The sequence below is a fragment of the Symphodus melops genome, assembly GCF_947650265.1.
Source record: "Symphodus melops genome assembly, chromosome: 1".
NCBI classification, from domain to species: domain Eukaryota; kingdom Metazoa; phylum Chordata; class Actinopteri; order Labriformes; family Labridae; genus Symphodus; species Symphodus melops.
The window spans coordinates 34,478,083-34,490,890 of NC_136691.1; the positions used below are offsets into that span (position 1 = coordinate 34,478,083).

A 12,808-nucleotide genomic window follows, 5' to 3' on the forward strand; every position below is an offset into this window, starting at 1 on the left:
AAACTAACATTTTATTTTTGTTGTCTTGCAGTCAGAGCTGACAAATCCTGAATTTTGGCTTTTTACAAATACGCAGCATGACAACGTTTTTTTCAGCGTCCTTTAAGCCTGTTTATCAAATCCCAATAGAATCTGTGTATTTTGAGTTTGTAGTGCTGTTGAACATGCTGTGAATGAATTTGTTTTGGATGTGTTTGGTCTGAACACAGCTTTGAGCTGAGGAGGCACTGAGTTTAAACCAGTTAGTTTAAAGTCTTGGTGATGAGCACAGGGTTTGTTCATTAGAGCTGTGTAAGCTGACTGTGTTTGAGAGAAATAAAGCACACTTACATAAGACTGTATATAAAGACATGGTGGCCAAAAGGAGCATCTGATGCTTCAGTATAAAGTCTCTGATGACACTGAACACAGCTACAGATGACTCCTCTGGATGTGTTGTGTCTCTTTGGATTCAGCTCACATGTTGACATGTTCATGCTGAAGCAGTGGGCTCATGTTTAAAGTTTAAACCAGGATGGATTCTTCTTCTTTGGTGTCAGCTGTGTGTATGAGCTCAGAGCTGACTGCTCTCTGGATCAAACACGGAGGGACTCTTCATTCACACTCCACGTGACATTACTGTGTGAACACCAGTTGACAGATGAGGAGGTAAAGACAATATTAACACACACTCAAACACAGAGTGTGTGTGTGTGTGTGTGTGTGTGTATTTGTGTGTGTGTGTGTGTGTGTGTGTGTGTGTAAGTGTGAGGTGGAGGGCCAGGAGGCTCAGGGGGAGGAGTTTCTCTGGAGCGAGGAGGAGGAGGAGGATGAAGAGGCGGAGGAGGAGGGCTGGAAGTGAGAGGGACTGCTCTTTCCCTGAGTGTGACAGCTGCTGTGTCTCCCGCGGTGTCCCGTCATCAGCGACTCACCTGAGAACAGCACACCTGAGGATGTCAAAGGTCACAGTCAGACTCAGTGTATACGCTGAGCAGATCACATCTGAGACAATTTATCATATTTCTGCCTCTTACTGGCTCTTACTTTTCATCTATCTATCTATCTATCTATCTATCTATCTATCTATCTATCTATCTATCTATCTATCTATCTATCTATCTATCTATCTATCTATCTATCTATCTATCTATCTATCTATCTATCTATCTATCTATCTATCTATCTATCTATCTATCTATCTATCTATCTATCTATCTATCTATCTATCTATCTATCTATCTATCTATCGACACACACAGTGAGTGTCAGTACAGAGTGTGCTCTCATAACTTTTCTGTTCATGTCCGAGACCCTCACGTTGATACAAAGTTTGCATAAGTCACTGAACTATCCGTACAGATTTATATGCCGTACTTTCTCCTGATCAAACACAAACTGAGACTGAGTCAAGAAATTAAACAGATAAAAAAAAAAAAGTTTAAAATGAATAAGAAGTGTGAGAGGAAACATTAAAGTCTGTTTGTTTCGCTGGTGTGTTCATGTGGTAGCACGAATAAATAAAGTCTGGTAAAATATTAGTCTCAGTAGTTTAAGACTTTAATTGATTAAAATTAATATTAAAACTATAGTTTTTAGTCTCATAGTAATATGTCCCAAACTGACAAGTTAGACCAGATTTACTGATGTTAGTGGATCTCAAACGGTGTGGGGACGGCTCCGTGTCATGTCGCCAAGGACAAGTAAAGTAAAATGATTATGACTCTTTTCTAAATGAGACCAAATCTTCTGTTTCTGCATCAAAAGAAACAAAATAATGTTGAGAAAATAAATGAATTATTGTTGAGTTAAACCCCTTCTATTAGAGTAAGACTTTTTCTATAAGTGTAATAATGATAATAAATAGTCCCCCTCAGTCCTTTATGTATACTTTTGTGATATATGGGGCGCATTAAACGAGTGTGTATCAGGAGGATGTCAGACAGGCAGTGATGTGAAGTGATGGTCAGCAGGCTTACACCCTGACATAAAGGTCTGTGTTAAAGCAGAGGCAGTAATTACCTCCACACACACACGCACGCACACACACACACACACACACACAAACACACACACACACACACACACACACACATAAGACAATAAGCCTCATCGACCTGGGCTCCACAGGCCCAATTCTGAGATATTTAACTTTTTTAACTCTATTGGACTGCCACTTCATTACGATGGATTTTATAGCAAAGACATCAAATTGTGAGGAGGACTAAGCACCAGGGTGCTGCTATAACTTATTGAATTTCCTGCCTGCAATTACATCAGCAAACGGCCCCTCTATTTACCTGTGTAGACAACTCCATTTATTTCTATTGACATGTTGATGCTGCTAATGCCGCTGGTAGACAGGTTCAATGCGGCCTCTTGTCTATCATCTGTCAGGAGAGGAGCAGAGAGGAAAACTCAATATGAGCATTTAGAGCAGGAACACAACGAGCACGATCGGTGAGAGTCTGAGGAGTGACAGCAGCAGGACAAAGAGCTGTCAAACACACACACATGCACACACACACTTAGATAGACACACACACACACACACACACTCAGATAGACATACACACAGATACAGAAAATCACAGATACAGACAGGTCACTTTAAAATGAATACTGCACAGCTGGAGAACCACAGTGAATAAAAGTGATGGTTCACACACACACACACACACACACACACACACACACACACACACAGAATAGAGAATACAACAGCTTTATGTTTTATCTAAAGCTGTTTTCGCACAAAAACTCCTGAAAGTCTTTTTTTGACAGCCTCTCAGTAACATTTCCACAAAGAGTTGAGGTGAAAGATGGAGATTAAGCAGAAAATATTCAAGACAATTTACAGCGAGTGGCCGATGTGATCTTTTCGGACTTAATGAAACTGCTTCATTCTCTTTCCTGTTCCTGTTTTCCTGTGTTCTTCTCCACTTGTTTTAATTTTATTTATGTTTTCCATTTATCTGTTCGCCATCAGATAACAACGTTACATTTTTCAATATATTTTTAGCATGGACACAAAACGATTATCAAAACCTTCAGCTTCCACTAAAGTCGGTTTCTGTTATTGTCCAAAACTTGCCTTCACATGTGAATCACGAACAACCTGAGCAAGAGAAAAGTGCCTTCTGTACTCTCGAGAGCTTATTGAATAACCAGACAAAATGCCTGTCTCTGCCCTTTAATCATGAAACGCTCCTTGACCTACATGAAGGTACTTTAAAGGCGTCACTAGAGTGAAGACGGTGGTGACAGATCAGTGAAGTTTCTTTTATTTTGAGATTTTTAATAAAGATGTGTGTAATTATAGTATTAATCATTACGGTTTAAAAAGTGACCATGTTGACTGGAGACTACATCAGATGTCGAAGACGGAAAGTCTCCTAACCAATGATGCTTTCTTAAGATTTTATATTAAGATGTTAAAAATACCAAATATGTCTGTGACTACAACAACCACAGACGCATTTGTCTGAAAGTGGGCAGTTAACTCAGTCACTCTATAAACCGTAAATCTGGTTAAAGAGTTCATTGGTCAGATTAGCTGCTATCAAAGTTATCCTCTCTATTAAAGGTAACCAAAGAACATTTTTTAATGTGCTGTGCCCACCTCTGCTGAGAATATGTCCAATTACGAATTATTATAAAGACATAAACTGTCATCATGGCCCCGTTCATGAAGACGTTCAGCTTCTGATCCAAAAAGCTTCAACGCCTTAAAAATAATAATCATCTTTCCTTTTTAATAAACCTTTAAGATCTAAGTTCTTATCACTCAGCTGTTAAATAAGATATGTGCTTTTCTGGATATCAGAGGACTGATGATCGGCTCCCTCTGCTCAGCTTTATCATAACCACCGATTCAAATATGACGTTTATTCAGTATGATGAGAGGATGATAACAGGGGTGCAGACAGGTGCACAAAACAATCATCTTCTGAGTGTGTGTGCAGGTGTGTGTGTGTGTGCATGCGTGTGTGTGAGTGTGTGTGTGACTCCATCAGATGTCAGGTGAGCTGTGATTAGGACTAATCTGAGCGGCAGTGATGCAGACAGAATGATGTCACATCAGCTCAGAGGCCTCTCTCTCTTCTTTAGCCTCCATCATTAAGGGTCATGTGACTGATGATCTGTCATCACCTTGCTTCCACACACACACACACACACGCATGCACGCACGCACGCACGCACGCACACACACACACACACACACACACACACACACACACACACACACACACACACACACACACACACACACACACACACATATACACACATACACACACACATTTTTACTCATGACAGGGCTCGGTCTGAAATGACACCAATGATATGATGAACTATGTGACTATTAGTAATTCCACACACACACACACACACACACACACACACACACACACACACACACACACATTAAAGTGTTTTAGCAGACAGGCACATTAGATATCCAAGATGGCGGGTAAAGCGACCAAGTCCAGAAGTTAAAGACAGTTTTAGATATCAGTGATAAATGTAAATTGTAAAATATGTAAAGTATTCACAGAATCAACAAAGAGTGCAAAAAGACAAGACAGTGAAGCAGCTTCATTACGTGCATGAAGATCACACCACTGGTTCACCGGTCACAGTCATCAATGAATGTCATCAAGCTGCATTCGTGAAAGTATTGGTTAACAATGACAACTCCTTTCCCCCATCCCTGTGTGTGTGTGTGTGTGTGTGTGTGTGTGTGTCTGACCTGTGTTGTGCAGTGTGATGTTGAGGGGCAGGGTGGAGCTCATGGCCAGCAGGTTGTGCTGCAGAGCATGGTGCATCATCCTCTGCTGCTCCTCCATCATCATCATCTTCTTCTTCTGTGGTGGTTCTCCGCCCTCCAGCTTCCCCCTTAGCTGCTCCAGAGCTGCCACCTGCACTGCTGCCGCCGCCTGAGCTGCAGCATGGGCGGCCGCTGCTGCTCTGTGTCTGTCGGGGGACAGGGGGAGGGGAACCCGGCCGGGCAGACAGCTCGACATCATGGACTCCTCTGAGGGGAGAGAGGGAGAGAGAACTCTAAAATGAGCATATATGCATCACAAAGAGTGGTAGATTATACTGTAGATATTATAGATACCTCCTATTTTAAAACCAGAATGTAACTGTATTTCTGTTTGTGTGTTAAAAGGCTGCATTAGACGCAGGACCCCACGAGAACCAACATAAATCCTCCAGTAGCAGGAGATGTTAACATTAATGGGGTTGGTAAAAAGAATCCCTGTGAGTGACTGACCGCTGATGTTGTCAGGAAATTCTCACTTTCTAATTTTCAGATGAACTGACAACGATAGAGAACATAAGACAACTGGAACTACTGAAACATTAATGTCTGCTGAGAGTTGGCGGTAACTGTGCCGCTGTGTTTATAACAGATGTCACGTTTAAACTTTATCAAGAAAAAAAATGTCCGCCTCTTTATGACTATGGTGTTTGTTATTCTGAGCATTTAACATGCGTTGTTCCAATGTGCCTGGGAACGGGCGGCAATGATCAGAAATCTAGCGGGAACAGCATAAAGAAAACAGTCCTGTGCAGAGTGTCAATATTAGAGCTGCTGATTTACAGCAGGTCCATAGAAGAGCTCTGCTTCGCTCGCTGTTGTATTTTGAAATCTTCATGTTTTATTAAAAGAAATTTTATTTTAAGAAAGTTTATTTTTGGCCTTTGGACATGGGTGGAGTCAGTCATTGGGAAGAGAGAGAGAGAGAGTTGGGAAATGACAAGCTGGACCCACTGTAGCCTCTGCACATGGGCCGTGCACACTGACCACTATGCTACCAGCACCCCGCATAGCCATAAATCAATCTGCATTAAACCCGTTTATAAATGTTATACTTTTACTGCTCTTTTTGAAAAAAAGTTTTTAAAGGAACATTTACAATAAAATCTTATTCATCATACAAGGAGGATCTTGTTTTCTTTTAAACCTGTTAATGCATAAAATAGACTAAAATAGAAATAATGTTGTTTATCAGTGAGTAAATTTATAGGATAGAATTAAAATCAAATGGAAACAAGAGAGTCCAAGCTTCAGTTTCAAAATGTCTAACTCCACAAAAACGTTTTTGACTGTGAACTGAAACAATGATAGGAGTGTGCTGCTCCTGTTACATCAGCCCATACATGCGTGTGTCATTTACAGATCACACAGACTCTCCCTGAGAAAATTGACGGTGCAGAAAAGAGGTAGTGTGGATGGTTCCTGTTTGTGGTGATGAGCGAGTGGCCACATGTTACAGGATGAATAATACAAGTGTGGCTACATTGTGAAATCTATTTCAAACATGCTAACACGCTAACTTCTTCTTATGTGGTCGAGGAAACGTTAAACATTGAACACGGAAACATCACGTGAACTTCTATTTAGAGTCTGTTCAGCTGACGACATCAAGACTACAACTAACTCACATGTTATCATTATTATTAGTAGTAGCAGGAAATATGTCCTAAACAGACTGTTTCATCATCAGCTCATTGTTTCTCCATATTCTAAATCAAACTCTCTGTCTCAGATAAAGTTGATCATAGGATCATATTTCAGATGTCCTCTTTATAAACTAAACTCAGTTTACAAAATCTGTTCAATAAAGACTCTCAGGAGAGCCTAATACGAGTTCACACAGTAATATTACATTGTTTTTACCACTGCCTGACTTTAACATGTTTGTGCTTGAGAGCTTGGTTTACTTCAACCATCCTCAGCTCGCCAGTAACCTGAACCATTGTGATGAAACTACTTCATCACAATGATGAATTTAAAGTGAATGAACTTAGAGATCATTGTTGATCATTGTGTTGTTATGACCATCACAGTGAAGAAGGAGGAATGAGGAGGAGGAGGAGGAGGAGGAGAAGGAGGTGACTCTAATTCTCTCTGCAGTCAAATAAAATACAAACAAATGAAATCAAAATAATAAATGTATTCAGTACTCCTGTGTTACCTTTCTTGATGCCTGGCACCTGGTTGACGTGGCTGCTGTTGTGGGGGGGCATGGACAGGTGGGACAGGTGTATCTTTGGAGGGGTCAGCAGGGTGGGGGTCCCCACAGGAGAGTAATTAAAGATAGCCGACCCGTAGCTTTGTCTGCGACCCTCACGGCGATTACTGTCGATGGCTGCCTGAAGCTCACCTGGAGAGGACAACCCCCGCTTCTCACACTCGTACGGGTACAGGTACTTCATATACCTGAGAGAGACATAATACAAGTCAATGAGTTTCATCTATCCTTTAAAAGGGGTAAAACACGAGTTTAAATGAGATTATTTTACATGTTTAATCTCATTGTTAAGGTATTCATTTTTATTTTCTTTGTTCTGGCACTGAGTTCAGTAAATTAGAAGTATTGCACGGCTTTTGAGCCCGTTACAAACGGTCAAATGAGTCAAAAGATCTACAAAACACACGGAAAGGGTTAAATGCTCCTCTCACTGCGCTGAGCAAACAGCCTCTATATGTCGGGGCTGCTTGTATTTAAATGAGCCATCATGCGCCACAGTGTAAGAGACGTCAGGCTCAAACTTTCCAGTGATGATAGAATAGAAACGTGTATTTATTTCACATCAGTGCTTTTACTTTTTTCAACCAAACTCTGATGGTATTAGTAATAATGAAGACCAGTTCACATGTTTTGATCTGAGGGGTCACTGTGGAGATATTCTAACACGTCTGCTCAACAGAAACTAAATGAAATACATTTTATCATACTGTCATGCTGTTTAAAGATGAGAGCGTGACAGCACTGAGTCTGAACACTGAACAGAGACACTGTAATTACACACACACACACACACACACACACACACACACACACACACACAGATGATGACTCTACTCTCCACACCTGTAATTATCCTCTGATAGAAAATAAACATCATCATTTAATCACAGCTCAGTGTCTGTGTGTGTCTCTTTCTGTTTTTGGTTTTTTGTCTCTCATGGTGTGTGTGTATGTGTGTGTGTGTGTGTGTGTGTGTGTGTGTGTGTGTGTGTGTGTTTGTGCAGTGTATGTGTCCTCACTGTGTTCTGAGTGTGAATGCAGCGCTGGTGATGGATGTAGGGAGGTGTAGTCCTTTGGTGATCTCTCTCCATATCTTCTTGTTGATGACTTCCACTAATCCTCCTTTCTCAGTCACCAGTCTGTACAGAGAGTACAGATCCAGCACCTGTTTGGCCATGATAGGAATCCTGTTCACCGGAGTCCCTGCAGAGAGAGAGAGAGAGAGAGAGAGAGAGAGAGAGAGAGGACCATATCTACAATCAATACCATTACCTGAGGCTCCGCCCATCAATACACCTCTACTGATTCTTATAAAGAGGGTTTATCTGCACCAGTCACACGGCTGACACTGAGACACACACAGGAGCTTTACAGGTTTATATCTAAAGTCTTTGAACTTTCCAATACAAGACACATAACTAAAGGTGAACACCCGTGAGCATTCAGGTTTCATAAGAAAACACACTAAGAAACTCACTTTAGGATTATTGGGATTATAGAGAATTAGAGAGACAGATTTGTGTTTGACACTCTGCAGCTTTGCACAGTAACACGTCCTCGCTGATGAGCGGTGTTGGGAGTAACACGTCACAGTGAACTACTATACTTTTCAAAGCCGTAACAATTACAGAAATGTAAAAGCACTTGTTAGGGTGCTGGTTGCCTCGTGCGCCCCACGTACAGAGGATGAGGTCCTCGCGGGACGCCCTGGTTTGAATCAGATTTCTTCTTCTGTCCTATCTGTAAATAAAGGTATAGATTTACCAAAAATAAACCATAAAAAGAGGAAGAAGAACGATCCATCGCCAAAAATAGTTATTCTATTCTCACGAAGCACTAAGCTAATCGCTAGCACTTCATGTGTCAGAGACCAACGTGCAGCTAACTTGAGTGACGGCTACAAAAACAAACTAACATGTCACAGTGGGAGCTCCAGCCTTTATGCACTTGGATATCTGACATGGCGCGACTGCAGCATGCCGGTAAGAATGGCACATGGCACTTTAGGAATGCTGTCGGTCATGGTCAGGATAGCACATGCTGCTGGATACAAAGCACCATGTGCCTGTCTTATGGCCTACAGAATAACAATCTGCTTTCTACAAGTCAGAATTCAGAACAAGTCTTATCTTTATGAGGTTTTCAGAAGCTTTGAATAAGGTTTATATGACACATACAAGTGGAATCACACTTTCTGCCATCGATTATTTTTATTGGCTACAGTTCCAAAGCTTACCTTGTTAGCTTGGATTAGCTATGCTACAAGCTTACAGATATCATGGGTAGCGATGTGTATATTTATGTAACTTTACCAAACAATAAAACGTTCAGTAAAGCCTACCTGAATAAAACTTGTAAAATAAATACAATCATATAAAAACATCATTTTGTTGCACTTACAATAGACAATAAAAGTTTACGTTTAGGGCAGTGAAGCAAGTCCAGAATGAATCATGGTAGTGAGAGATGTGTGGTTCTGGAGTGAGAGACAAATTTGCACATGTTGCTGTCAAATGAATGTTGGAGCCACATGCTGCTTTTCAGTCTTGGTGCACGTCAGCGCAGCAGACGAAGAATCAGACAAGGCCTGTTTTTAAATTCCAGTGCCACAAAATTTCAGCTGTACTAAAGAAAGTGATTGACAGGTATGTTATTGACGCCATGCTTCATTTTAACGGTTGAGTCTTTAGAGAGGAATTCGCAAAATACAGATTGGCAATGTTACTGAGTTAGATGAGTTTTTTCCTCTCACACAGCAACACGAAATAATGTCAACATTAATATGAGTGTTAAAGCTAAAATAAAATAACACAAAATGTTCTTTCCCAAGTAAAAGTTTCTTTAATAATTTGGTAACTCATTTGGTAGTAACTACAGCAGCTGTAACTAGTTTCAGTGTTGTGTGACTGGTGATGAGCACCTCCTCTGCGATGAGCAGATTAACGCCTCTTCTCTTTTTGTGAACACACACACACTGTGACCCTGAGATAATTAACCTGTATTTTGCTGATAGAGGTCTATTGTGCTCATTGGATTTACCATAATAGAGATCAATAAGTGCAGAAATATAGTGCAAACAGCAGCAGAGGAGGAGGAGGTGGTGAAGAACGGTCTTACGAGGTAAAAAGTCATCAATTAAAGGCAGTAATTAAGGCTTCATTCACCAAGATGGCAAGTGGACAGATGAGACACTATTAAAGTAAAGATTGATCGTCCGTCTACAGCAGGCACAAAAAAACTGCTGCTGAAGAGAAACAAAGGAGGAGGAGGAGGAGGAGGATGAAGACAGAATAACCAGAGGGTAAAAAAAATACATGATGTTTAACTTTCTAAGACGCTCTGAGTGATGATTATTGATCATTATATGAATGAGGAGACGTTGACTGTTTGGACTCTTCCAGCTCAGATTTAAATTCAATTTCAAACTTAACAAAAACCTTTTAAGCATACAAGTAATCAAATGTATTAATTTTACAAGTATGATACTCAAGCACGCACACACACACACACACACACGCACACACGCACACACACACACACACATGCGCGCGCACTGATTAAAATGTTCTGCCCGGTGCAGTTTGCTCTTGTTTAGTTTCTGTTTGTGGAGTTGAGCCCTCACTATCTCCTCTCTCTCTCTCTCTCTCTCTCTCTCTCTCTCTCTCTGCTGCGCTGTGCGCTCTCGTCCTGATTGAGCTCAAATCTGTCCACATGCAGATGATGATCTGCATGAAGAGGAAACTTTTCTACGTTATTTGAAGTCAAGTTTAATATATAGTTTATATAGTTTATATATATTCATATATACTGTATGTTAATAATAGTAATGTAATGCAATAGTAATGCACACCTCCACTTTAACCACTTTAGCTTAGAGGGAATTCCTGTCTTGGTATGAGGTCTTGACTGATTTTGGTGCAATGTTTAAAATCGGTTGATATTTTGTTGTTTTGTCTGATTTTTAAACTGTTTTGTGTGTCGTTTGATTTTGCAGCAGTGTTGACCTTTTTGTTTCTTCTGTCTCCTCCTGCTGTAAAACACATTTCCAGCAAAGAATCTGAATCTGAGTTTAGAGATTTCATCCCAGGTGATGTTTTTTTTTTTTTACCCCAGTCATCACATGGACTCCTGTTCCTGGAGAGATAAAACTGCTGAAGAGTCCGAACACTTGAGCTGAGTCTGTCCCTCTCACCTGCAGAATCTGTTTATAACCTGAAACAGACTCAATCTGTCCACAAGAGCTGAGACCTACAGGAGAGCTCCTCATCCTCCTCTTCATCCTGCTGATCAATAAAACTATTATATTAATGATAAAGAGAAGTGATCGATAAAACTACCCGCTGATTAAGATATTTATAATAATAGAAGAGTGATCTATAAAAGCATGATTTATCTGTATCTATCAGATCAGACACGTTCAGGAGCTGATTAATACACTCTGCAGGCTTTGTGTCGCAAAGACACCTTCTAAAAACAAGATGTATGTACTTTCAATACTGTGTGTGTGTGTGTGTGTGTGTGTGTGTGTGTGTGTGTGTGTGTGTGTGTGTGTGTGATTCTAACAGATAGAAGAATAAAAGAGAGAGGTGGAGTCTTTTGTCGACGGTAACTGTCCCATCAGGTCATGGATCATAATGACAACGAAGAGGAGGAGGAGGAGGGGAAGAAGAAGGAGAAGAAAAAAGAGGAGCAGGAGAAGTAGGAGGAGGAGGAGAAAGCGGAGAGGAGGAGGAGATATAATAATGCTATTATAACTGTCTCACATAATAAAACAAATCAAAGAACTGTTAGCATGCTGCTCTTTAGTCGCTGGTTACTTTAATCAAAAAAGTTGATTTAATTTGCTTCCATGATTTCTGTGTTGAATTTGAGTAGAACAATTCAAAGTCTGAATGAAACCATCCCACTTCTGACTCCAAACTCATCGTGTTTGAAGGTGCGACAGCGTTACCAGCTATCACACATGCAGGCCTTTACTGTCACATGATCGATGATGTTACATTTACTGATCACATTTGAACAGTTTGAATGCCACCTTTAGCTTGAGGTAAATGTTGATGGTGAAAAGTGTTCAGGAGCATTTTAATGCTTCACAGTACTAACACACTGGTTTAGACTTGTCTATGTAGATCACATCTTTGTTGTTTTGCATCGTATGTTCCCCGTGGGTGCCAGAGTTTATCTGACACTGCTAACGTCGCCTCTTGCACCTGTGCTGGCTTCATTGTCGCCGACGTCACTTCCTGCTTTGCTGCTGCCACACTATTACTTCACATTTGGAGCCGCAAATGCAAATAAATGTTAACCCTCATATTTGCTTCCACCGCTCCCCGTCACGGTGTTGCTTGTCAATTTATTTGACTTTAAACAAAAAAAAAAAAGACTCAGTGTACCACAAGAGGGATCACAGCGTACCACCAGTGTTACTCGAACCACAGTTTGAGAATGAAACCTGTACAGCATACAAATCTGTGTATGTAAAATATTCACAGTTACTCTATGTACAAAAAATACAGCTGTGCATGATAATCTCAGGATAACTCACTGAGGCTGAACAATCATTAAAAAGACAAAATTAATAATTGCTCGGAGTATCCTGTTTTCAGTTTACAATCAATGGCGGTTTGGATGCTGAAATCTTTATCGATGCACACTTCAAAGTGTGTGAGCTACTCATGTTTTTAAAGAAGCACAGGATTGTTTTTCTTTTTCCTCAACACGCTAACAAAGAGCGTCACTGTGAAAAGTGAAGAAATCCTGAAGCAGTGAGGATAAAGAAATAAAAT

General features: G+C 40.5%; 1 protein-coding gene across 1 annotated transcript in view; it reads right to left on the reverse strand.

Annotated features, from left to right (window-relative positions):
• Positions 1-12,808, reverse strand: part of arid3c (AT rich interactive domain 3C (BRIGHT-like)) — a 34,628-nt gene that overhangs the window by 3,851 nt on the left and 17,969 nt on the right. Inside the window, exons 4-8 of the mRNA XM_079346095.1 lie at positions 8,042-8,225; positions 6,966-7,210; positions 4,730-5,014; positions 2,277-2,366; positions 325-926 (exon numbers count right to left, since the gene is read on the reverse strand). Of these exons, the coding sequence (XP_079202221.1) occupies positions 769-926; positions 2,277-2,366; positions 4,730-5,014; positions 6,966-7,210; positions 8,042-8,225 (962 nt within the window). The 3' untranslated portion in view covers positions 325-768. The remainder of the gene's footprint in view (positions 1-324; positions 927-2,276; positions 2,367-4,729; positions 5,015-6,965; positions 7,211-8,041; positions 8,226-12,808) is intronic.